General features: G+C 39.8%; 1 protein-coding gene across 3 annotated transcripts in view; it reads right to left on the reverse strand.

The window, feature by feature from the left end:
• The window catches only part of LOC124269977, a 47,719-nt gene extending 21,574 nt beyond the window's left edge, over positions 1-26,145 (reverse strand). For 2 of the 3 annotated variants that reach the window (XR_006896646.1, XM_046704976.1), the window contains exon 1: positions 25,889-26,130. Coding sequence is in view for 2 of the 3 variants with exons in the window: in XM_046704976.1 (XP_046560932.1) it covers positions 25,889-26,078 (190 nt within the window). In the remaining variant the exon portion in view is untranslated. Of the gene's footprint in view, positions 1-25,888 lie in introns of all 3 variants that reach the window. The other variant, XM_046704977.1, reaches the window with a different exon arrangement.
• Between the last annotated feature and the right edge of the window lie 1,441 nt (positions 26,146-27,586).

Below are 27,586 nucleotides of genomic sequence, written 5' to 3' on the forward strand. Positions count from 1 at the left end.
TTCCTTCACCTTGCATTTTAACATTCCTTCATATTGCATGCATAGGATTCCTTCATATTGTATGTAGAACTTTCCTCATCTTACATTAATATCATTACTTCGCTGCATGTATAGGTGTCATTGGACAACGCACTAGACCAATTAAAAGGTGTGATAATCTCACTGCCAGAAATGCGACTAAATCCATGTATAGCATTCCTTCAAATTGCATTATAACTTTTCTTCATATTGTATGTATAACATTTCCTCATGTTGCGTGCGCAACATTCGTTCATACTGTATGTTTAACATTCCTGACTATAGTATGTATAACATTCCATCATATTGCATGTATAATAATCCTTAACATTTTCTTGTATAACATTCTTTAATATTGTATGTATAACATTACTTACTACTTCAATATAACATTCCTTATTAAAATATGTATAACATTCCATAAGATTGCATGTATAAGATTCCTTCATAGTGCATTATGACGTTCCTTCATATTTTATGTATGACCTTCCTTCATAATGTATGTATAACATTCCTTCATTGCGCATTATAACATTCCTTACATTGGATGCATAACCTCCCTTCATACTGTGTGTTTAACATTCCTGAATATTGTATGCATAACATTCCTGAATATAGTATGCATAACATTCCGTAATATTGTATGTATAACATTAATTAATATAATATGCATACAATTCTGTGTGATTGAATGGATAACTTTCCTTCATATTGTATGTATAACATGCTGTAAGAGTGCATGTATAACATTCCTTCATATTGTATAGATAAGATTCCTTAACATACAATGTGTAAATTCCTAATAATTGTATTTACAACATTCCTAAATATTGTATTTACAACATTCCTAAATATTGTATGTATAACATTCCTTCATATTGCATGCTTAGTATTCCTTCATACTGTATGTTTAACATTCCTGAAGTTAGTATTATAACACTCCTGAATGTAGTATGTATAACATTCCTTTATATTGCATTATAACATTCCTTCATACTGTACGTATAACATTTCTTCATGTAGTATGCATAACATTCCTCATAAGCGGACCTGATGCAGAACACACCTCACCTATACTAATACATTTCTCAATACATGTATATTATAACATTCCTTTATATAGTATGTTTAACATTCTTGAATATAGTATGTATAACATTTCTAAAATCATATTTCTTTCTATTGTTTCAGCAAGCTACATATTAAGTCTTTGCAGGTGAAAGGAAAGCAAATACAAACAGCTTGTGTTTGCCTTCCAAAGAGCATCGTGTTTATTCTCGTCCCCAGAAGCCTATAGAGCATAGGACTGATTAGGCGCTGTATGGCCTGGGGTATAATCGATGCACCTGGACAGCTCAGCCAAGAAACCACCCAGGTAACCTGCCCAGGGCAAAGCCCATATATAGATACAGGACACGAAGAGGCATACAGTTGCGTAATTTGACTCGAGGGAATTCGTGCGATATGGGGTTATAGTCAACAACCATGATTTTCTCTACAACCAAGTTAGACTGTTTTAAACCCTGTAGATACAAACTGTATTATATTCTGCGAAAACTAATTTAGTCTCAGATGTTCTGCTGAGTAATTAGAAGTGAGTAATTCAAGGCGATACGCGTAAGCTATGTGTTCCTTACACGCAACTTTCAAAATACCATGTTTCTGAGAAGTTGAAATTTAAACATCTCGACTGAGTGAGGGATAGTGATGGCATGTCTTATGCCACATTTAACAGTGTTCGGACTTCAGACATTGAACCCATGTGAGGAATCCGGTCTTCGGCGGAACGAGCGAACATTCATTGCTTAAGGCCACCCTACCGCTTCTATGTACACAAACAGACGGACGGACGGAGTCTGACTGAGGATGTAAATATAACAACGTCATTTACGGATGATAGTAAGTTGGGTGAAGGAAGTTAGTTGCACAAGATGCACAGTGGAGACACGTAGAACTAAAAAGAAAAAACATCTTTTTATTTACGCAGAATATTAACATTAAATCTATGAAAGGATGTCATTGACCCACATCCAATGTACAAAAGAGACCAAATAAGGGTTTGATATATCTCAGGTGCTAGTGACGTAACGTTTATCTCCACAGCATGATTTTAAACCAAAGCATTTTCAGTTATCTAGTAAATCATGCAGTATATTTTAAATAAATATAAATAATTATTTGCTGAAGTAAATATCTAAACACAAATGAAAATATGTTCATGAAACTTTCAGCATATTTCAATCAATAACGCTTTACATATATATAAACAGTTCTCAAAGTTGGTTAGGAAAATACTCAACGTTCCTCTGCACCGGTGAGTGAGTGAGTATGGTTTTACGCCGCTTTGAACAATATTCAGCAATATCACCAGAGAGTAACGATAATGATAATTCAACGTCATGATGGCCACTTTGATGAACAACTATTTAAACATGCTGTAAGTTAAATATAATTTCTTGAAAACAATTTACGACATGTTTTATTGCTAATATATTTTCAGACATGATGTGATTATAAAACTCTCAATTTTCCACACGCTCGCTTTGGAAAAAGTGTGATTCGGCGAAAATGTACCACAGCTGTACATGGCAGAGATTGATTGCAGGTTATTGGTTGACAGATTGGGAATAATGTGCAATTGAAGTGCTGATTAAACATGGTAGTGACAGGGATATATGGAGTCAATCACAAAGGTTTAAAAAAATTTACGCTTGAAACGAAAATCATCATTTTTAAAAATCAACAGCTTCTCCTTAAATGCAAGTACATGCCGATATGAAAATTCCGTACTTCAAAACACAACTTGCTCATTCAGACTGGCCGCTGGCAAAACATACAAAGAGAAGAATGACTTAAAGTTTGTAAATTATGTGATTCACTTTCAGCTCTTCTCCAACAAAGAAGCTGATTTAAATTTTGTAGACCCGTAGCGCACAAAAAGTTAAGAGATATCAGGCATTTGTCCAGATTTATAACCTGACAGAAAGTTGTGTGTTTAGGGGAATGTCCTCGTATCTCATGCACACATTTGAAGAAAACACGTTGTCCGGAGTAAACACAGCTAGTAGTATACACAAGGGGGCCACGGGACCAGGTCCCCTCCCAAGAGCTCAATTTAAAAATAATAAATTTAAAATGAGCTCTTGGGAAGACCCTAATCCCATAGCCCGATTGTGTATACTACTACCGAGGTGCATGCACAATTTGATGAAAATCGGTCGAATAGTTTCTGAAATATTTGACTTTAAAGTGAGCATGGAGTCGGTCGAGAAAAGGCAAAATGTCCAACTTTTTGTCTTAATTAATCTAATGAAGTCATCGCCAGAGTTCCCAGTAACGTTTTGCTATAGCGTAACCGTCTGCCGAGATGCATGCAAAATTTCACGAAATTCGGTCAAACAGTTTAGGAAATGATCACTTTTTAGTGAGCATGGGGTCGGTCTGGCGAAAGCTAACAATCCAACTTATTGTCGTACTTGTTGTATATTATCGACGCGAGAGGTGTTTTTAGCTGAATGAAACGCAGGTCTCGGAAGTCATCACCTCGCTACCATCTCGGGGGTTGCTTTTAGCGAGCGCCTTAGACGAGTATAAGTGTGTGTGTCTCTCGGCTCGGGTATGATGATGCACGGCAGGCTGACTGGTGAGGCTACAGATGTCTTAAAGCGAATGAAACACATCTCTCGGCAGTTTCCTCCCCCTGGTCGTCGTCTTGGTATCACCGAGCGAGCGCTGTGGGTGAGTTGCAGTGTGTGGCTCGGCTCAGCTCGGCTTGTACAAGCGACTGGTTGGCTGGCTGACAACGTTATGTTGATTTCCACTAAATCATACCGCATCTCTCGGCAGTTCCCTCGGGTCAACTCGCTGCCATCTCGGTAGCATTGAACGAGCGCTGTGGGCGAGTCGCAGTGTGTATGTCTCGGTTCGACTACTTACCTACAGCTCGCTGAGATGGTTGGCTACGTTATGTTGATGAACGTGAAACAGTTTATTGTGAATCTTCTCCGATAATAATTTGTTTGGTTTTCGTAAGGAAGGCTTGTCGGGCGTGTTGCTTCCCTTGTTCTATGAAAAAAGATTCTTGTGTTCGCTGATGACGTCATTTTTTACGAGACTTGGTCCGAATCTCATGTTTCATTCTGTGACATTTTGCGATTTCTGATAGCACCAAACGAAACTCTTCCTTGGAGATTTTAGAGTTGGTGAGCGCGCTGGAAATATGATCGTCCATCGTGTTTAACTTCGCTTCAGCTAGAATTCTAATTTCATCGCGTTTCAATGCTTTACGTCGGCGAGATATGAACTTAAGGGCCAATCCCATCAACCCTACCACTCCGGCTGTTATTTCGATGCCTAGCACCACGGGTGCAGCCACAATTGTGGAAAATAACCCGATACCTGCTACACCTAATCCCATGCTGACTAAAACAAGAGCGCTGTCAAAACCGTCCACGGAATTGACGGCCCTGTGATATTTTTTCTGTAATGCCCACCGAGTATCGGGTTCGCTTTCTAGTTGTTGTTTGATCTCACATATCTGTCGCAAACGAAACCCGTCTACGGTTTCCAGTGTTTTTGATACTTCATCCACGACTGGGTACAGTCCCACCCTGTGTGCGTGTATATATATATTTTTTTAAAATAATATTTAATTGGTTCTCCGTTAATATCCGATCGATGTATTTGAGGCTGACAAGGTTTAGATTATCGTACACGTAAATATACGAGACATGAATCGATTTTTTTTCTATAACACGCACTCCCTCGAGGGTTATTAAAGGTGTCGATCCCGGTCTTATGACGATACGAGACCATTGGTGATTGTGTCTGTCGAACCAGTGTATTATCAATCCAGTCAAAAGTGTTCGTTCTGACCTCCCACGAGCGTTAGCGAGATAGACATCTATTACGAGCGTGGTGTGTGATTTGATAGTCAAATTTGAATCGAAAAAATCACGTTAGTAATTGGGTACGTCAAACCGTAAATATGAAGTCACGTCGTTTGAGGCTAACATGTTGCCCGTGTGGCCTGGTATTTGTAAAACTTGTACATCAAACCCTTGAGTAAAATTTCTCAGCAAAAATAACTGAGTTTCCGATCTTGCGGAAACCTAATGGATACTGGGTAATGTAGGTTTCCGCTAGGTTTCAGTATCCGGAAACAGACAATGCGAGTTTCCGCATAGTTTACAAAACTGAAACTAACAAATCTAGGTTTCCGTCAAGTTTCTACAACTGAAACTATCATTATGCGTTTCCATTTAGTTTCAGTTCGCTGAAACATTCATAGCAAAATGACTTAGTTTCCGCTTTTTCCGAAAAACTATTGGATTCTGGGTAATGTAGGTTTCCGCTTGGTTTTTGTTGGTTTCAGCTTAGATGATATGGCACACTTAGTATAGCTTTGTGTTGTTCCATTGGGGGACTATATTTACTTACTGTTACATTTGCAAGATAATTTCTATATATAGAATCCTTCTAGGGTCCATGCAGGAAGCAAACGTACTGTACGTGCCGTAGTCCCTAGTATGTTGATCAACCTTCAGGTGTTGGCAATCTATAGCCCACTTTTATACTGTACCGTTATAGTGTTTATGGTTACATGCCAGTTTTTAGTGTACATTTGTGATAGACTAGTTATTTTACTGTCCTTCGAAGACAGGTAAGAAATAGGTTTGTTTTTATTTCATGTACACATTTACAAATTTAGAGTTACGACTTTCATAGTCACGATATGGCTGCCGATGTGACTTTGTAACTCACTCACTACCATTCTGCATAACTTGGGAATGTACCATTTATTATATTTTACACGAAAAACAACAAACACAGTAACACAGTCACTGTTATGATTCATCTGTTTTATTATTTTGAATAGCTCACATTTCAACAGAACTCAACAATGTATGTGTGTGTGTATGACCACATCAAGAGGGATCTTCAGATTTGGAGAACACAAATTCTGTATGAATATGCAAATACAAATATGTTAAAACCCTACAACATTTTATGCATATGATGAAATGAGGTCTACTAGTGCAGGCATAACATATTTGCTGTGGTATTTATTAAACAGATTTCAAATTAACATTCAAATGTTTATTGTATGAAAGGTCATGGGCCCATATACATATACATGAAGTGTACATTTGAAGCTGCCTCAATGTATCTTAATATACACACACTAACAATCTCACATAAAAAGACTTGGCAACTTGCTGACAATCATGAAGCTTCTGTTGCACTCATACTGAGCAGACAGCAATCCTCTGATCTGGTACATATGAAGCAGAGCCTGAGTTGAGACATTTGTTTTGCCACACAGAGAAAGGGGAAATATAACCAGGTTGATTACAAGGCTTGAACCAGTCCACAACCGCAAACAGATGGTGTATGCTCTACTTAAGATCTGTGGGTGAATATGAAGAGTCCTGGTTGATGTCTGGCACAACATCGTTGCCATCATCATCATCCCACACAGACTCTGTATCATCCTGCAAATACAATACATACAATGCTTAGTAAAACTACAAAAACAGCCAAAGTAACACATTGATACATATTCAAAAACATGCACAGTGGTACATCTGATCACAATGAAATTATAAAATTAGAACGACTAATTTGTAGATGTAACCAAAAGATTTTTTCACAATCACAAAGGAAAGATCTGTAGTATACATGTATATTGTTTCTTCCATTGGACATGTCACTTATTTGATTGATTGGTACCAGAAAATACTAGCCAACCCAGTATTCTGAAGCAAATTGTGGTAATATTTATTACTGTTACTGTTTTATAAAATGATAAAGAAGATGAACTGGTATAATTGGATCAATACCGCCTTATAGCTGGAATATTGCTGAGTGCGGCGTAATACTAAACTCACTCACTTAGATATGTTGAGCTGACATTACATATAAACTAGTAATATATACTGCAAAATTAGATAAGTAAACTGATAATACATGGGAATAGTATACGTAGATCTAGGTGTAAAACTAAAAAGAATGAACATGATATAAGCATATCTAATACACTTGCATGTTTTGAGCTCAATAGTACTTGCATGATGAAGTTTTACGTCCAGCAGAAATATTTTCGTATATTGCCTACTCCTGACAGAGTTTTGAAAAGTCACCTATTTGCCACTAACACAAGTTCCCCTGAGTAGGACTCATGAAGCTCGATCTGGGTGCCGTTCCACTAACCGATCTTACCTAAGTCAATCGCAAAGTTAAGATTCAAAGTCTAAGTTGCTCATGACCAACTTAGGATAGCTAAAATCAATCGTAGAGAAACTAAAATGGTGGCTTTCCTATTCTATGTGAAAAATAAGAGCGAGCATTTCACCGTGAGCGTCCCCTAAAATCCCCCATGAAATGAATTTGTACATTTCTGTGATGTAAACAAACACTGCACTGAAGCCTTACAAATGTCCGGCCAGTCTGACCACTGTCGTCATGGGAACACAACCGAGCGAGTCGGTGTAACACACTTGTATTGAACAGCAATATTGCAACGTCATGGTTAAGAATAGGGACAGCCGTGAAGTGAACAATGTTCTGAAGCAAAAAGATACAAATATGTTTGACTTCACTGTGCATATTTGGTGGGGGATTCTAAAGGCAGGCCGCGTGTTATTCAAGACCACTGACAAATTCTACATTCTGCCTCCTCACGCCTTGTTTATTCTGATTGACAAGTTATTCAGGCACATATTAAAAGCTCTGACACAATTGACATTTTTAAAGTCCAAACTTAAAACCTGTTCTCAGTTTATTACCTCGGCAGTAAATGCTCTCGTGTAAATTATCTGTACATGGCGCTTTGAGCATGCCCCAGGATGTGGAATAGGCGCTCTATAATATGCATTATTATTATATTATGCCCGATACCCAGCGTTCACACGCACTTGCACCTGAAACCAAGGTGCTCACTACCGTACTATTTTGCTCCAGCCTTTTTCTCCACGTTTACACTTGATTGGAAAAATACCAAGGAAGGCCCGGGTTAGAATATTGAACTTCAGCAACCCATGCTGGTCGTAAGAGGCCACTAACAGGATCGGGTGGTCAGGCTCGCTGACTTGGTTGACACATGTCATCGGTTCCCAACTGCACAGATCGATGCTCATGCTGTTGATCACTGGATTGTCTGGTCCAGACTCGATTATTTATAGCTAAGATACATAGCGTTAACTAACATGAACGCTCATGTTAGTGAACGCTATGCATCATTTTAGTTAGATTATTTACAGACCGCCGCCATATAGCTGGACTATTGCTGAGTGATCGGGACCGGCTAAAATCGGTTAGTGGAACGGGTGTAACTTTTAGCTAAGACGATTGTAAAATTGGCGTAACTTGCTAAGGCTGATCTTAGATAAGATCGGTTAGTGGAACGGCACCCAAGACTTTTAAAGTAACGTGAATATGTTTTCAGATTTATTCACTGTTAATTATCCTAGGCCTACATGTTGATGCTTGACACTGAGGAGGAGCAATTAGTGCCCATTATGCCATGAAAAGACCCTTAAGCCCATAACAGCCCACTGTTGTCACTTTGGGTACTCACATTCAATCTGCTCATTTCCACCTTACACGGTTTCCTTCGATGTCGGCAATGTAAACAAATAAAACAATGGCGACCGGATCACGTCCACGCGAGACTACCTAAATCATTATAAAAACACACAGCTGACATTTTATTTGTATAGTGTATGTTTAATTTTGTTGTATAACACGGAAAGATATTGTCAAAAGTGTAATGTTAGATTTAGATTAAAAAACAACAACAAAGTGTTTTTCCCGTGAGTCTTTGCGAGACGCCATTTTCATAGTCGCCTCAGTTTCCCTCAAAGCACTGGAAGAGAGAATTGGCTACCAGGAAAAGAAAGATTGAAATGGCTGCGAAAAACTCGCAGTACCACGACCCTGTCAGGTAAGACCAATTTATTTTGTTATCAAATAACGTTTCATGAATTATTTACTTTACGTACAGAAGTCCGGATTGGTAAACAAGTTAATCTATCGAATTGATTTAAACATTTTTTTATTCATGAAGATGAATTGGGATTGGTGAACAAGCATTACTGCTTATATTAACACCGCTCCCATGCAACATATATACTGTAATCGCATATATTTTCGCGGGGTGCAATTTTCGCGGAAAGTTCACAAAAGGCCTGTTCGCGCAGTTGTTTTTTCGCGCATTTCAAACACCTGAGTGATGGTATCCATCACAACGTTTTCACAACCGATAGACATGCAATGATCAAAGCTAGCTGCCATAATTGAATCGCGTTTGTTGTCAACATGTGATCGTCCAGCTACACTAATTATGACTTTTGGCGAAACAAAATATGTATACGTATCCATTTACTGTCAACTACACTTTATTTTGAGACGTGAGTAGACGCAGTATGTAAGTGATTGCTGTGACGTAAGTACATTGTGTTGAGGAATTACCGGTAGGCGAACATCTGTGGACCTCTTGACATTGTTTGATCTCGTAATTTGTAAACATGGACCGGGAATAATTGCTTTGATGTTGTTATCTGAGAGAATAAACAAATTGCATGTTGTTCCTACTTGAGTATTTGCTTTGATGTTGTTATCTGAGAGAATAAACAAATTGCATGTTGTTCCTACTTGAGTATTTGTCATGACTTCACCATGAATATTTTGCTTGGTATGGTTATTGGCGCACAATCTTTTTGCGCTAAAATAACTACGATTACAGTACAACATGAAAATGGAGGATTTGACGTCATCGATACTGACCATTGCATAAATATAATATTTTTAAAATGTATAAATATATACAGATTACATGAAATACAACTATTCTCTAAGTAGTCATAAGTTAGAGAGTTACAGTTGTGTGTGTCTCACAAGCCATTGTAGAAATATAAATCAATCATGAGAAGGTTGTTGAGTAAATTTAATTATTTTCCTGAGAAAATTTAAAGCGTTGTGTCTTGGTTATATAATCGAGGACGGATTCAACTATTTTCTGGTTTACACAGGGAGTAAGTTCTCTGTTTCCCTTAAGAATCGTATCCAGGTTATAACCGGTAGGGTAAAAATACATATTAAGTCTTATCCGAGTATAGTTACGGCAAGGGAGGAAATAGTGTAGGGCGTTTTCACTCTGATGTCCACAAGAACAACAAGGGCTGTCTTTTAAATGTCTGTTATACTTAAAGGCGTTTAGGTCGCTACATCCGAGCCTGGGGCGACAGTGAACGATTTGGCAAAAACGAGTGCCATAATTAAGGTCAAAGTAAATCTTATTTTCAGTTTTTGTAATTAGGTTTTTAAATTCTGTGAGATTACATGACGCTTTGGTAGGGCATTCCATGAATTCATTGTCGAATCTATCGAATTACAGCCACTGGCCATAGGTATTCGTCACTTTGCATTATTCGACTTACATGTTAATTTGGTGCAGCTAGAAATATGTCTTGAATTTATTTAATATCCGTTTGATATTGTTTATATTTTGCACATGGGTCATGAATTATCTCAACTACAAAGACATAATTTCCGTTTTATTTTCAATTCAGTGCGTGTCATGGTTATGGCAATTTTTAACATGGCGGTCTATGGGGAAAGAATACGCAATGTTGTATATATGTTGCTCATGTAACTACAATGCGGAAAATTATGTATCTGTGACCAAGATGATTTCCTAACGACCTGCAAATTTGACAACCAAATATTGAAAACTGAATTAATGAAAATTACACAGCTACACTAAAATAGCATGCAAGTCGATGAGAATTTTGCCGACTGACGTATATTTAAGTCCCATGACTGTATAAACAGTTTTGCTCGAACTATTTTCAAAGGTTGGTGAAGTAAAATAAGTGTCTGTCTAAACATATACTACAATTTTGAAAAATACAGCAAATAGATTATATATTAATGGATTTGTTTTATTCATTTAAGCTGTTGTGAGGAAACGTGTCACGACTACTCCTGGAGGAAATGATCACCCTCTCTTACTGAAGGTATGTGTTTATGGTACTACGAAACATAGACATAATTTCACTTTGTATATTTTATTATTATGCTTCCCTAGATACATTTTCACAAAATGAACCATACTAAACTTGCATTTGCAAATGGATTTGAATAACCGGTAACTTAATCATGATTTCAAATTGAACTCCACACCTGTGTGAAATTGCAGTCAAACTGACCCCTTGATTTTACAATACCGTAAATACAATACCATGGTTATGTCACATGAGATAACTAATTTTCATTCATCAGGATGTTTATGTCAGGCCGTTCAGTTACTGATTGCATAACCTAAAGTGATAAATCTGTAGTTTGCTTTTTGATGATTTCTCGACATCAACGACGACATGCCGAATCGTTGCTTTGTCGTCAATTGCTCCTAGGGGTCGGGCGATGGTGTCACCATGCTACAGATTTCCACAGGACCCCGCAGTTCGTGCTAAATGGGTTATGTTTGTGAGTGCGAAGCGAGCGTTGTGGAAGCCTGAAACGATATCTTACTTGTGTTCAGATCGCTTCACGGAAGTTAAGAATCAAAACTACTTACTAGTTTGCAGTAAAATATGTATTTGATTGATGACCATAAAGATTTTCCATGACACAACTTGTAACGTAACGATTTCTTCCTCGGAAGTGAGGTTGTGGTCGAAGTACCAATAATATTGTAAATAGTATTACATTGACACCCACCTCGCTGCCAGGAGAGAAATTGTTATGTTATACGTTATGTCATGCAAAATCCCATTGGCCATCAATAAAATACATATTTTAGTAGAAAGTAGTTATTGATTTTGTAAATCGGTGAAAACAAACTTAAATAGCATTTATCCTCAGACTGGCAGATGTTCACGACAGGGCGCCGCCATTTTTGAAAATCGTAAAGTCTGTTAGAATTAATGAGATTATAGTTTGTTTTCATCAAGTTAGAAAATCCAAACTACTTTCTACTCGTAGTTAAATATGTATTGGAATCATAACCAAACGGATTTTGCATGACACAACTTATAACGATTTCTTCCAAGGAAGCGAGGTGGGGGTCGAAGTCACAATACTGCGCGATAAATTTCTTGCTACATTCACATGGTTAATGTCCACTCACCAGTATGTAGATACTAGTCAAAGTGCGTCTTTATATTTGGTCTTATAATCCTAATTAGTTTATTATCATACTTGTATGCATTTTGAAACTAACTAAAAAGCAGACGATCTGCTGATACTTTTAGTGAATTTATAACAGAACTGTAATATCTAGACATTTTACAGTTTGAATCAATGTGAATCATAATTCGCATACACACCCTAGTGTATGTTATCTGTCTCATCACACTTCACGGCGAAAACAATGATTCTGTTGAATGCTACGACAAATGAATAAAAAACAAAATGCAAATATTAAAATTAAAACAGATTAAAGTTATAGGAACAATATCAGGCCATTACCTTGTTTGAGGAATGTATCCATCGATATCCACTGAACTGTTCCAAATGATGTGTCTTTTAACAGTTTAATATACGAAAAAGTGATAAATCTTTTCAGGTATTGGTGTATAGTCTCATTGGTCACCCAAGATAGCACACCTGGCAACTAATTGCATAATTTCCACCTTTCTTTAAAAACAGTAATTTAGTTAGCCAGGGCAATCAATCAGTGTACTGCCGGTTAATCCTTTGAAAGAAGGGCGTTGTTTTTACGCATACACCGACACGGCAGAGTGTATTCAGTATAGATTAGTAAATCTACATACATAAACACTACCTTTTGACAATTCCGCTGTGTAAGATAAAAGTAATTAATCAATCAGCGTGTTATCGGTTAATCCTTCGATCGATGTTTATAACTTTGAATATTTACTCCAGACACAAGAAATGCCAAATGGGAACTTTTGTCGGGTAATCTAAGTGTGTTACCACTAATTATACCTGTTGTAAATTCATTAACTGACCATCAAATGAATGATGACAAATAACATGTGTAGGTTTATACCACCTTACATAGGTTACAACAAGGGAGTATTAATTGCTGTATTGCATGTGAAAACTTATGGGCCGACACTGTTTTGAGAATACAAACAGATTTTTACATGACATGATTCAATATCGAGGTAAAAAAGCACAGAAATGGGATCAATTTGGATCAGTCATTATACAAATAGGGCCTAACGACACCAATCGATTTTGAGAGAATCGTCTATGAAAACAAGTTGTAACTCGGAAACTAGGCAAAGCAGGAGACAAAATTAAATGACAGTAGATTGTGAGAACATATAGCTTTCATTTTCAACAACAATTGTCACGATTTCAGGTTTATACAAGCCTGTAAACAAGATAATTTACCCCGTAAAATGTAGATGAATTCTGCATCGGCCCTCAAAGCTATTCCTCATATGACGTCACAGAGACGCGCCGCTCTGATTGGTTGAAATTTCGTTCGCCGGTGAGAATTGTGCACTGTTGTCAAAAAGGTCGATTTAAGTCAATTAAAGGTCGAAATGAGTAGTTTTAATGACGGGGTTTCATTCATAACGATGCCAGTTAGTGATTTATGAAGTTGTACCCCGTAGGGTATATGTGATCATTAAAACTCGAATGAATGAATGGGGAAATGCAAAGAAAAGTAACGTGTTATTGTTTATTTTTTCATCAAAGCTGATGATAAGTCTGGAAACTTTATAAAGAATGACCAAAGATGGTCAGCAGGAACATGTGAAGGTAATTTTGACCTATCTGTAGTGACTTTCATTATAAATAGTAGGTGTCTGCACAGGACGTCGACCTTTGGGTGACATGTCACGGTTCAGGTAAGAAAAAAGGTCGACGTCCTGTCCATTCGACATTGTACCAATCAACAGGGGATTAAAAAAGACAGAGATAATCCAGTGTTTACACAAGGTGATAATGCGGATTATGCGGTTGAAAGCACAGACAACAGGAGAAAACTAATATATTTCGTCCATTTCATTTCTGATTCGAAATCATCCCGCATGAAGCAGGTGAGATGCAGCATCTGCGAAATCTCTGGTGTTGATGAGGCCATTCCTAAGATCATGTTTTAGGACGTCCAGGCGACGTTCCAAATCCCTGTACTTCTTTTTCTTCAAGGGACGTTTTTGTCCACCGCCGAACTGCAACAGGCGGACTTCAGTGTGAGTCTGCTCCTTTGCAAGAAACTTGATCATTTCAAAGATATTGGGGTGCGCCTTCCCCACCAATCTCTGGTGCCAATCGAGAGTGCCACCCTTCTAAATGTTTTTGGTGCGGGTTTCCTTCACCTGTGATGAAAATATCAAATGTAAATTATGCAAAACATGGTTCGGATCAGATATATTTATTTTACATTTTATTTTATATTTTTCTTTGTAACATATTGATATTAGGCATTGAGAAAATGCTTACCTTCATGTCTACTTCAACATTGGGAAGACTATGGACGCCTTTCACCTTCGTCACTATGTCATTGACAGTTGACGCAGTGGAGTTACAGTTCTTTTCTGTGCACTTCCAAGATATCCAATCTCTCTCTTCCTCTTATTCACACAGTACATAAAGCCACCAACACACAGGTATCTGCCACCACGAGAAGTAGGAAGAAATCGCTGATTCAACTGAGCATTTGCCATTTCGAAACTGAATGTAAACTACCTCAAGTTCTTTCCTTATATATATCCAAATTGAATGAAATGTGTTCATCATTGTAAAAATCACTCTCATATGATAACATTTATGACATTGATGACATTTTGTGTGAACTACGTGGGTGAACTATGTTCACGCCTTTTGCACGCCCAAGTTAATGACAATCTTAAAAACAACACCCACTGGCGGATTAGCGTGACTCTAACAACACCTTCGACATCAAAGTTAGCCGCAGGTCGACTTCGTGTCCATAGCGAAATTTCAAAAAGGTCGACTTCGTGTCCATAAACCAAATAGTAAATAATTTCCAATAGTTTAGAGACAAGGTTTATGGATGTCATCTCCTTTATTATGTGAAAACATGTTTCAGAGTTGACATCCGTAAACATTCATGTCTTGTATTATTCACTTCTAAATACACCTCAAAGACTTAATGGTGTAAACATACAGTCACTACTGGGTGAATATACTTGTGCCTTCAACAATACGACTGACTGACTGATTTTAGTTCTACGCCGCTTTTAGCAATATTCCAGCAACATCACGGCGGGGGACACCAGAAATGGGCTCAACAATACAATCTGTAAGAGATTGAATATAGCAATTTGATGAAAATCTATTACTAGTACCATTATAACTACTGTATATAGAAAATGCAATAAATCTTCAGATATATATATGTATATATAACGTATTACTACCTCTGGTCTGGGAAGCATGTAACTCCAGAGCAAATGTTGTATAGATTGTGTGTCCTCTTTAGAAAATAAGATATTTCATTCGGTCAATGAAGTGTGATGAATTGTATAATTACAGTTTTGAGAAAACTAATGCAAAGTGTGATTGTTCAATTTAGTTCTCTTTTATTCAAACTTCCTTTTGGATTACTCATTTTAATCATCCTTGGCATTGTCAGTTTCTTGTTGATTGATGTTTGTGTAATTTATCAAAATAACCTAGCAATTCGTTATTCCCTACCATTTTAAGAAACCTGCACAACCCTAAACAGACTTGCATCTATCGATTGGCCAGATAGACGAAAGAAAAAGGTAGCGACAACACTCACCATACACATGACATCACCAGTCGTGAGTGACGAAGATGACGTCAATTAGTTGCATTCCGCCCCCTTTGTCTGGGAGTCCAGCAAGCTTAGGGCATACACGACGACACTGAACTTGGAAAGAATCTACACCTCCACTGCTCTCGTCAAGGCCAACATGAGGACGAGGATGAGGCATCCAACCAAAGTAACAGAGGGATCTCCGCCAAGGGATGCCCCTTATTGGGCTAACTGACCAACTCTTGCAATTTTCAATTTCATAATGTAATTTTTATTTTATTTTATTTTTGTAGTGTAAGCTGTATGTTGTGTTATTGTATGATGTATATCATAGTGGATGTTTGGAGATAGTTGTGACATAGAGTGTTTGGCTGAATGCCAAATGTCCGATGCAGCTATGTTTTATTACTGTGTTAAGGTGTATGTTATTGTTTTTCACCATTAGCATGATTTTAGAAATAAATTTCATATCTAACATGCTCTTTCAGGATAATAAGTGAACGAAAGTTTAACTGATGAACAATTACTACTTTGTTATAAATGATATATGATTTCTTAAACTGGACTGAGTTATGCCAAAACGTTTTGCCCTGTCTCTTTAGTGCTATATTACTAGTTACTACTAGTTATATGTATGATCTTTATTTGCCTTAAATGCTAATTCATATTCATGTTGAGAAAATAAAAAAATGAATCTTATTATATATTCTGTTTTTCTATAAGTAAATGTCATGATAAAAACAAATTGCTTGTATTGTTTTTAACAAGAGTTTATGATATGAATAAAGAAGAATGTTTACATTTAGCTCTTTGAAACGCATATGAAAACCTGTGAACCTGATATTGAAACCGGTAACTGAAACTATGCGGAAACTATGTCGGATTGTTGGTAACTGAAACTATGCGGAAACTATGTCGGATTGTTGGTAACTGAAACTATGTGGAAACTATGTCAGATTGTTGGTAACTGAAACTCTGCGGAAACCTGTTGGAGTCTTAATAACTGAAACCTTGCGGAAACCTGATGGATTCAAAGTTAACCGAAACTCAACGGAAACTTCTTGGAGTGTGGGTAACGGATACCTTGTGGAAACCTGTTGGAGTGTGGGTAACGGAAACCTTGCGGAAACCCTTAGAAAGTGGGTAATTGTAAGTTTCCGTAATTGCGGAAACTCAATGTAAAAGAACGGAAACTCACTGGATTCTAGGTGGAAACTTAAGTTTCAGTCCACTTTCAATCAAGTTATTTTTGCTGTGAAAGACGTGAGAAGGATCCCGTTGTTCGTAATTTTGGAGACGTAACCATTGGTTTTAAAAGATATGTGGGGTGAGGGGAGGGTCATGTCGATCAACCAGTCTGGCTGTTTGAAGTCTGCTAGTGACACCCGCTCGTATATATACGTTGTCTTTTAAGTGCAGGACGTACAAGGTGTTTTCCTCGCTGGGCAGATCGAATCCCTGCGTGTCCCCGAGATCGGCTAGCGTTACGTTGGGATGATGGTTGTGTATCGGTTGTTTTATACAAACTTATGAAATGGTTTTCAATTGGTTATTGGATAAATCCTCAGACGTGCACTTTAAACCCATGCGATGTATGTTGTTGAGTAGAAAATTTTGGTGATCTATATGGTGTCTTCCATGGTCACGGTGACTCCCTGCAGACTGGTGTAGGCGTGAACGTTCACCTGCACGTAAACGGAGCAAACGTGGTAGTGTTGTTTTTTGGCCCAGCGGAGTTTGATACCTTTCACGATTTTGACGACATTACGTGCCGATGGTGGATTGCCGAGGTAGACTTGGATGTACAGCAGGGATTTTGCTGGCAGGTTTTCCAGGACGTCTACCACGCTGTCGAATTCCGACACCATCTGCAATCGCACGTTTTGCGTCCCGGGTTTGCTCGACAGCATTTGGGCTACTCTTTGCCTCAACATGCTGACGATCACGCGCCGTTTTTGCGTAGGGACGTAAGCTACGAGAAGCGTAGAGGCCAGTAGAGGGTGGCAGTTCGACACGTTTGTAAATGCTGTTTCTCAGTTGTAAGGCATCCAGTTTGCTGTCAACTCCGGGTTTGTTGAATCCAAGCGTGTCCCTGAGGTCGGCGATCGCTATGTTGGCGCATTTTCTAACACATGTTACAGGACCATGAGACTCTGTCATTGTCGTATGTGCAGCGTCGCGCTAAGATATCCTATGCTTATGGGATCGTGTTTAACGTCTAAAACCGATATTTTCAATTCCGTGATGTTGCCTCGGATTAATTTCTTGTAATGCTGCAACGTAAACGATTCGGTTCTTCCGTCGTTGTACTTTTCCATTTTCACCAGCAAGGCTTTAGCAGTGTGGAAGGTCGTTCGCCTTGTCAGTCGTGCTCAGCTGATCGAGATGAATGCACAGTTTGTGATACGAAACGAGATCAGGTAATTTCGTGCCTGTCACGGTGCTTTCCGGTGGTATGTCGCTCTACGTAAACCTGTAAACTCAGATGACTGAGTCTCAAGTCGTTTTTTTCCGTTGTTGGCTAACATGACCGTGCCGTTCGAGTTGTTCATTTTGAGTTCGGCTCCCACGTGTTTGAAGATTTCTTCGTTGAGCGAGCACACGCTGTAGTAGCCGTCCATTATTTGGTTGCGGGCGTTATTGATAAATAGCCTGTTGTTTTTCCCGTTGATGTTGGTCCATTGCGGGTAGTAGGTGATATCGCAGAGCCGTAAACAATCCATACGATCGACGTGCATACGAACGCGTTTGCAGTGAATTCGAACTATATCCGAAGACGGTCCATTTGCATTTGCGAACCATGGTTTGGGCATTCCCATTGTTCACAACATGTCTCTCGTGGAAGCCAGCAAACATCTAGTGAAAGATTGGGGTTACAAGTCGTATCATTATGTCAAGACGAACTAGTGGAATGACGATTACATGGCTTTCAACGACAGCAAGGATTACCGCGTTTGGAGGTTTGAGCAGGGACACGCGGACGATTGGAAAATGTTAATGCTGGACATTTCGAAAGGGTTTACTCATGCCGGTGTCATCAGATTGAACGATTCGATTCGAACGTACATGTTGGCCGTGCTGGGCGCTCAGATGCAAACGCGTTCCAGCATGGTGACGACAAAAGCCCACAGGTTTTCACCGAGCCACATGATGGTTTTCGACAAGAATCCTAACAACCAGGAAACGATGCTGCCCAAGATGCCAGGCAGCGCTTCTGCAGTTTTGCCGGCCAGTTTAGCCAGGGCTTAGCAGAGAGATTTCAAATGTGTTTTGATCCAGTCTCTGACGTCATCGCCTGATGATGATGGGCTTGGTAGTGTTGGGCTTAGTGGTGGTACACCACCACCGCCCGTCAGCGACATGACCAGGGTCGATATAATGAAGCCCAAAGCCGTGAGAACGCTGGCAATGGTGATTCCTTGTTCCCGGAACAGAATTCGGATCCTGTCGGCCAGCGTGGTGTTCTCGTTCAAGACTCGGTTGATGGTTTTGCGCACGCGGCTGTTGTTACCCATGTTGTTCTGAGTTCTCCGCATACGTTTTTCAAGGCTTTGTCTACACCCTGAAGTTCCCTAAGAGGAAATTCGAAACCGGGCAAGGGTTCGTTCGAGTATGTGACCAATAGTATTTTCGATTTCGTCCAACGCTTCTTTGGCGTGCTGGGGCATTTCTCTCAGATCGGCAGCGCCAGCACCACCGAGTTTGGTCCTTACGTTTTGCAGATCTCACTTGTTTTCGTCTTGTGCCGCCATAATCTCGCAGGTTTAGTTCGTCACATATCAGTTGACTACCGCCACGGCGACTGGCTAGCAGTGAGAGGGCGAGCGGTTTTCTCTCGTGTGTTTGTTCATGAGATTTCAATCTTTCCCGAACGATTGATGGTGAACCCGGACTGGATGTCCGAATATCAACGAAACTTGCTGGGAGACAACAAGCTGGCTAACGTCGTGCCTAACTTGATGAACAAGTCAAAATACGTCGTTCACTGGGAATGAAACTCACAAAAATACACAAGGCGCTCCAGTTCGATCAAAGTCCATGGATGGAACCTTACATTCGGTTGAACAAGAATTTGTGAAAACAAGCCGAGAGTGACTTCGAAAAAAACTTGTACAAGCTCATGAACAACTCGGTGTTTGGCAAGACGATGGAGAATTTGAGAAAACGCGTTAACGTGAAATTAGTCAGAGACAGTGAGGAAGAAAACTCAGGAAACTCATAGCCAGCCAGGCGTTCAACCGAAGCAAGATATTCGACAACGACTTGGCAGCGCTGCACATGAGCAAAAGCCACATCAAATTCATCCGGCCCGTTTATGTCGGGATGAGCATCCTCGACTTATCCAAACACTTGATGTACGATTTCTACTACAACTAGCTGAAAAAGCAGTACGACGACAGGTGCGAGGTGCTGTACACGGACACAGATTCCCTGCTGATGGAAATTCACACTGAGGACGTGTACGAGGACATGAAGAAACACATGCACCTGTACGACACCAGCTACTACCCTAAAGATCACCCTATGCACAGCCAAGTCAACAAAAAAGTGCTTGTAAATTTGAAGGACGAATGCGTGGGCACGTCGGCTTGAGACCAAAGATGTATTCCATCAAGAAAGCCGACGATGATGAAATCCGAAAGGCGAAAGGTGTGAAAAAACATGTGGTGAAAAAACACATCAAACACGCCAGATTCAAGGAAGCCATGTTCAAGAATAAAACGTTAAAACACCAAATGAACATGCTGAGAGTGAGTGAGTGAGTATGGTTTAAAGCCGCTTTTAGCAGAACATGCTGAGAAGCGACGGACACAGGATATACGGACTGAGAATCAACAAGACCTTGCTGTCTCCCATGGACACGAAACGATGGATCGCCATCGACAGAGTCACCACTTACGCGTATTGGCACAAACACATATCAAATAATTGAACACTTACGCACACATGCGTACATATATCATGGAGAAAATTTATCACAGCCCACAAAGGTACTGGAAAGCCGACCTCCTGTTTCTGCCTCACGACAGGGTGAGGCGCAAAACCTACAAGTACGCTCTGACAGTCGTCAACAGTCGCTACAAGGAAGCCAAACCGTTGACAACGAAAGATTCAAACGAAGTCTCCAAAGCCTTTGAACGCATAAACAAACGCAGTCGCTTGACATGGTCTACCGTATTGGAAATCGATCCCAGACGCGAGTTCATGGGAGCCGTGTCACAGCTGCTGGCCAAGCACAAAGTCCAAGTGAGGGAGTTCACCGTAGCCAAGCCATCGTTGAAAGATTCAATCGCACCCTAGCCGAACGTTTTCGCACCAATACTCGCAGGATTTAATGGATCCCGGAAACAGAAACACGAAATGGGTCGTACGCTTGCCACGGGTGGTGGATGTCATCAACAATGAAGTCACCAGACTGCCTGCAGCAGCACGTCATGATAAACAGAGAAAACTTTACCGGACCGGGTCAGCGTTAGGTACTTGTACCAGCCGGGAGGATACGAGGGAGACAGCAGAAAACGTGCCACTGATCCGATATAGTCCATGAAAACGTACAACATAGACCTTGTCGACATCAAAGATGTCGAACCGAACTTGTACTACTTGAAAGACGGACCGCCGAGAGCATTCGTCAGAGAGGAGTTGATGATTGTACCTCACGACACAGTACCTTACACATCACCCACCGTGTGATGATAGTTTCTCGTCATGAATTTTTATCAGTCTATTTTTCTTCTTAATGTAGCCAGCCAGCCAGCCACCCGTACACCAAGCCGAGAGAGACACACGCACACGCATTGCGACTCGCCCACCCACAGCCCTCGGAGGAGCAACCACCTCTGAGGCGACCCGAGCCTTTTTCCCGACCGACCCCATGCTCGCTTAAAAGTCAAATATTTCAGAAACTATTCGACCGATTTTCAACAAATTTTGCATGCAACTCAGTAGTAGTATACACAATGGGGCTACGGGATTAAGGATTTTCCAAGAGCTCAATTTTTTTGTTTTTAATTTTAATTGAGCTCTTGGAAGGGATCTGGTCCCGTAGCCCCATTGTGTATACTACTCAGCTGGGCCTGACTATATTTCAGAGAATACATTTCGCTCGTCACGTCGAAGACTCCCTCACACTGCAGCCTTCTGCATTACCTTGAGTTTCAGAAGGGCTGTATTCCTGATAGCAAACCCATGCACTCAGGGGGCGGTGGGGTAGTCTTGTGGTTAAAGCGTTCGCTCGTCACACGGAAGATGCGGGTTGGATTCCCCACATGGGTACAATGTGTGAAACCAATTTCTTGTGCCCCCTGCCGTAATATTGCTGGAATATTGCTAAAAGCGGCGTAAAGCCATACTCACTCACTCAATGTATTTCGGTAGGACTTTCTAATATGTTCTCTACGCGCCCATCATGATTCGCCATAGATATTTTGCATATCAGTAATTTTGTTATATTTCGTAACGAAACGCCTCCGATTACATACTGTCATACGTAAGTGATGAATGTGTATGGTTCTGGGATTCAAACCCATGATCATAGTTTTCTGGTGTGACTAAGAGACGCAACTCTGCACAGCGAATTGCCGACTTACTACCTGCCGAGTCACTGAAGAACAGTGCATGCACTGACATTCTTCACAAACTTTTTACTTTTTGTTTTGATAACGGTACATGCCCAGATGTTTGGGGTAATAGTATAATTAAGGCAATTAAATAAGCCGACAGTGATCCACGTGATTCATTAGGCTATAGGGGTATATCCCTTGTGTCTGTTCCTTGCAAGCCTTATTCAGATATTTTAAACAGTCGTCTTAGTTATTGGTTGGAGAGTGACAACATTTTAGCTGATGAGGAAAAAGGTTTTCACAAAGGGCGTAGCACCCAGGAGCATATTTACAATATATTTGCCATTATCAACAATAGGAAACAATCCCGTCAGTCAACCTTTGTTTGTTATATTGACATAATGAAAGCTTTTGATAAAGTTACTGGACATTGTTTATGGTATTAATTATTAAAGCTTGGTATAAATGGTAAGATTTTAACCGCCGTTTAGTCCATGTATGAAAAGGCTTCAGTATTACTGATCCCTTTCAGGTCCAGTCTGGTGTCCGTCAAGGATGTGTTTTATCGCCTACATTATTCTCCGTACACATAAATGATTTAGTTGATAAGATTAACAGTTTGAATTGTGGCATTCAATTACACGGTAGTATGCTTAGCCTTTTACTCTTTGCTGACGATATTGCTCTTCTAGCCCCGGACGAGAATTGGCTACAACGTATGCTAGACTGTGTATAAGAATGGTGTTCAACTTGGCGTTTGATGGTTAATATTAATAAAACTAAAGTGGTACACTACCGTCCCTGTAGCATTAAACAATCTGAATATGTATTTTCAATTGCTGATGATGTTATAGACTATGTTCCTGCTTACAAATATTTAGGTGTATGGTTACAAGAAAATTTAGATCTTAACTTTACTGCTAAGGAAATAGCAGAATCTGCTAGCCGTGCACTGGTAGTAATTATTTGTAAATTTAAGTTAATGGGGGTATACCTTATGGTGTGTTTAACAGCTTGTATCAAGGGATAGAACAAGAGTTCTTGCTGTTTCAGTTGTCAGGTATTGACGAATAGTGCCAATGTCCTAGGACCGACCCCTGTGGAACACCATACTTGATGCTGGCCGAGTCGGAGTAATGACCATCAATGATGACGGTCTGAACACGACCCGACAGGTACGACTGGAACCAAGTAAGAGCTATTCCGTCAATTGAGAAATCACACCAGAGTCGATGGATGAGTTTACCATGGTCGATGGTATCAAAGGCACAGCTTTAATCGAGAAGGATTAATATATCAACTTTCTGTTCATGAACACCACGCCTCCAGTCATCGAGGACCTTGACTAGCGCCGGCTCAGTACTGTGATGACCACGATATGCAGACTGGAGATTGTCAGACAAATCGTGTTGTTGGAGATGTTCTGACAGTCTATCACACACTGCACGTCCAATGAGCTTGGAGACAAAGGTGAGGTTAGAAACCGGTCTCCTGGTTTGGCTTTTTCAGTAATGGTTTTACAAGTGCTGATTTGAACACATGAGGCATTTCACTGGATTCAAGGCCGGTGTTGATGATAACCGTCAAGACAGGGAGAAGGACGACAAGGTCGTTTAACAGCACAGCACGGACGTTGGTAAAGGGTCCAGAGCACATGATGTGGGTTTACATGTCTTGATCAGCTTGATTATTTCCTCCTCACTGAAAGATCTGAATTTAGTGAACTTCTGCTGATTACGAACACTACTGTCAATGAACCTACCTATAGATAGGTTGCAGATCAACTTCACTAGGTTCAGACACAGACATGTTGTTTACACATCTGCCATAGAGTCACGGATACTTATACAAGAGTTTTAGAGTGGAGATTCGAGGCATGGAAGATATAACAGTCCGTATCCAGTAATACATACATTTACAAGGTACTCATACAAGAGTTTTAGAGTGGAGATTCGAGGCATAGAAGATATAACAGTCCATATCCAGTAATACATAAATTTACAAGGTACTCATACAAGTATATCAAGGCCTGGAGTGAGTGACTTTAGTTTTACGCCGCTTTTAGCAATATTCCAGCAGTATCACGGCGGTGGACACCAGAAATGGGTTTCACACATTGTGCCCATGATGGGAATCAAACCCGGGTCTTCGGCTTGATTCGCTTCTCAAGGCCTGGAAGATATACCAGTCCATATACAGTGACACAATACAAAGTGCTTGTCAAGTACAGCAAGACGGTGATTTAGGGCATGGAGGATACAACAGTCCATATCGAATGATACATAGTTTTACAAGGTACTCATACAAGTACATCAAGGCATGGAAGACATGACGGTCCATATACGGTGATACATATATTTTACTAAGTACTTATACAAATATCGAGGTATGGAGTGGTATAGCGTCCATTTAAATACATAAAGTTACAAGGTACTTATACAAGAGCTTTAAAGTGGAGATTTGAGGCATGGTATAATAGTCCATATCCAGTAGTACATAATTTTACAAGGTACTCATACAAGTACATCAAGGCCTGGAAGATATACCAGCCCATATACAGTGTCATATAATTTTACAAGGTACTCATACAAGAGCTTTAGGCGGAGATTTGAGGTTTCTAATGACAGATTCTTGTTGCGAAGACATAAGTAAATTAAACTTAGCCAGAGTTGGGAATTCAAAATTCAAAGGGATATGTCTCTAGTAAATATTATAATAGTTATCCACAGGTGAGCAAAAAATGGTATTCTGTCTCCACGAGTCCGGAATTACAGACTTTGTAAAGTCTTTCATTCCTTGCGATATCAAGTGATACTTGTGAAAACATATTTTGCAAGTATATTTTATATTTAAAAATAATGTCTACTATTTCTAAAACTTTGCAGAAACTCTGCAGTAAAGAAATTCAGCCAGAAGTGTTACATTCACGTCATTGCATAACATGTAGTGAGTGACACAAGGCTATACAAATAGTTATGTTCAGTTATGATCAGTTCATAGACGAAAAGATCACATTATAGCTTCGTTCCGTTCTATAAAAGGGGTATTAAACCCCAAACATAGGTACAGTCCGTTTGATTTCATTTGAGATTGATGAAATGCTCATTAACACAAAATATAATAATTGCAACAAAACCAAATGAAATCGACAGATTAACTCTGATGATTTGTCTCATAATTTTGGACACCCGAAAAAATAGTTGTTTTAACCAACGATCAATAAGTCTAATAATCTTTTATTAATTTGTTGTCACTTTTCGCTATTTTTCACGAGGGCTACCATTTGCTGGTAGAACAGCCAGGTAATCAACAAGCGTGTGTTATGAAATTTCAATTTCACACGTGCAACTCGCACACCTGGCTGTTCTACTAGCAAGTGGCCCTCCTCGTAAAACATAACGAAAAGTGACGACAAAATAATGAAAGTTTATTAGATTTTGTGTTAGTAAGCAATTCATCGGTCTCTAATGAAATCAAACGGGCTGTAGATATGGATGGTTGCAAAAGATTATCTCCCCTGAATCCTCAACAAATGCGGGGTAAATGTATTTGTTGTATGTAACAGGTTTGTGGTACTTACCCGCCAGCGATTCTTGATAGTCTAGATAATCAACGCAGATTGTAGTACAAGTTCGCCAGAGTCCACTGTGGTCTATTCCTACTTTGACCCAATATGGTGATGCGTAACCTATTAAATGGAGCAATCCGCCCAAAGGAATGAGGATTAGACACACTTTAACCCAAATAGATGTGCTCGACAGGTCAGCCATGGTTGTTTCTCCTGCAGTAGGACTCTAGGGTCACTGTGGTCTGAGCGTCGGGTGTCATTGCGCAACAATCACGCGGCACTCGTCAGCTTTACCAGCCATGCCGCCAAACCAGACTTTAACCAATCGCTAACACCCACGTTTCAAAATGAAATTTAACACACATAACATGTGACCATTCGTCCGCCAACATTATAAATCGGGACAAAAGAAATATAATTATATACATGAGGAGACATATTCGTGTATTATTTCATCACAGAGGAATAGGATCAGATAACCAGCGTCCTCATCATGATGCAGCTATTTCCTCCAACAGCTGAATTAGCGTTGTCAGTTTCCATATTACACTATAAGTTGTTGAGTGAAGAGTTAAACAACAAACAAACAAGTCAACAAACAGTAAATAAGAACAGTATTTCCCACGTTTTAACTGTTGGCTCTTCAATCAAAGGTATCCATTAAGCGCACCCAACCACCCCTCCCCCCTCCCTCCCAAACTGTAAGAACGTAAGTATCATGTGACCTAGACACGTCACAACAGAAATCCCATTTTGCACACGATACCAGCGTTTTCTGTTGTTTATGACCAACTCGCATAATCTTTCTGAAACAGCTAAGAAATAACTTCGTCAATATCGTCTGATAAAATAGAAGCCACAAAACCCCTTTCGAATCCATAAGAAGAATCTGCTAAAGCATGGCTGATTGTACAGTTCCGCCTATCAGATAAGCAGGTGTTTATGAATCAATATCAAATAGTGATATGATACCAGGTGTTCGCGGAAAGATGAGCATATCGGCCCCCACCGGTGGCACCGGTCATAAATAAAGGCAAAGGCGAGTCAAGTGTTTATAAAACACTCGTGAACGTCCTCCTGTAATTCATACACGCTTTGAAAGAAACATTTTACCACCACTTCTGGATTCAGTTACTGACCTTGACCTTGACTTTTTCATACACAAATACACTTACATGTTATTTTCAAGCTCACACAGGATTGTCTGTCCGCATGACAGCATTTCACTTTTAGTGTTGTATCTCTGAGCGACGTCATGACACTATTTGCCCTACATGATAATAACTCGGTTGCTTGAGTTAACTGCAGCCTCAATGTCGAAACGTTAGTGCAGCAGACCCCGGGAACCAGGTTGAAGTTACCTGGAACCCGACCGAACCTACCCCGAACCCATCAATGGTGTGTACAATAAGAATACGCCTCCCGATTCGGTAATAGTATTTTCCAGATGAAATGAATGAATGATGCATCGTTTCCCAATTGCGTAGATCGATGCTCATAATGCTGACCACTGGACTGTCTGGCCCAGACTCGTTTATTTACAAACCGCCGCCATATAGCTGGAATATTGCTGAGTACGGCGTAAAACTAAACACACTCACGCACCTTCTTGATAAAACTAATCACATAGTTTTTAACATGTTCCGCCCGTTTTGACATATCTGATTAACAAGAAGCAGAAAAAAGTTTCAAGCTTGCATCCAGGTTGGC

This window comes from Haliotis rubra, unplaced genomic scaffold (genome assembly GCF_003918875.1).
Source record: "Haliotis rubra isolate DU_JTF1 unplaced genomic scaffold, ASM391887v1 Scf149, whole genome shotgun sequence".
In the NCBI taxonomy this organism is placed as follows: domain Eukaryota; kingdom Metazoa; phylum Mollusca; class Gastropoda; order Lepetellida; family Haliotidae; genus Haliotis; species Haliotis rubra.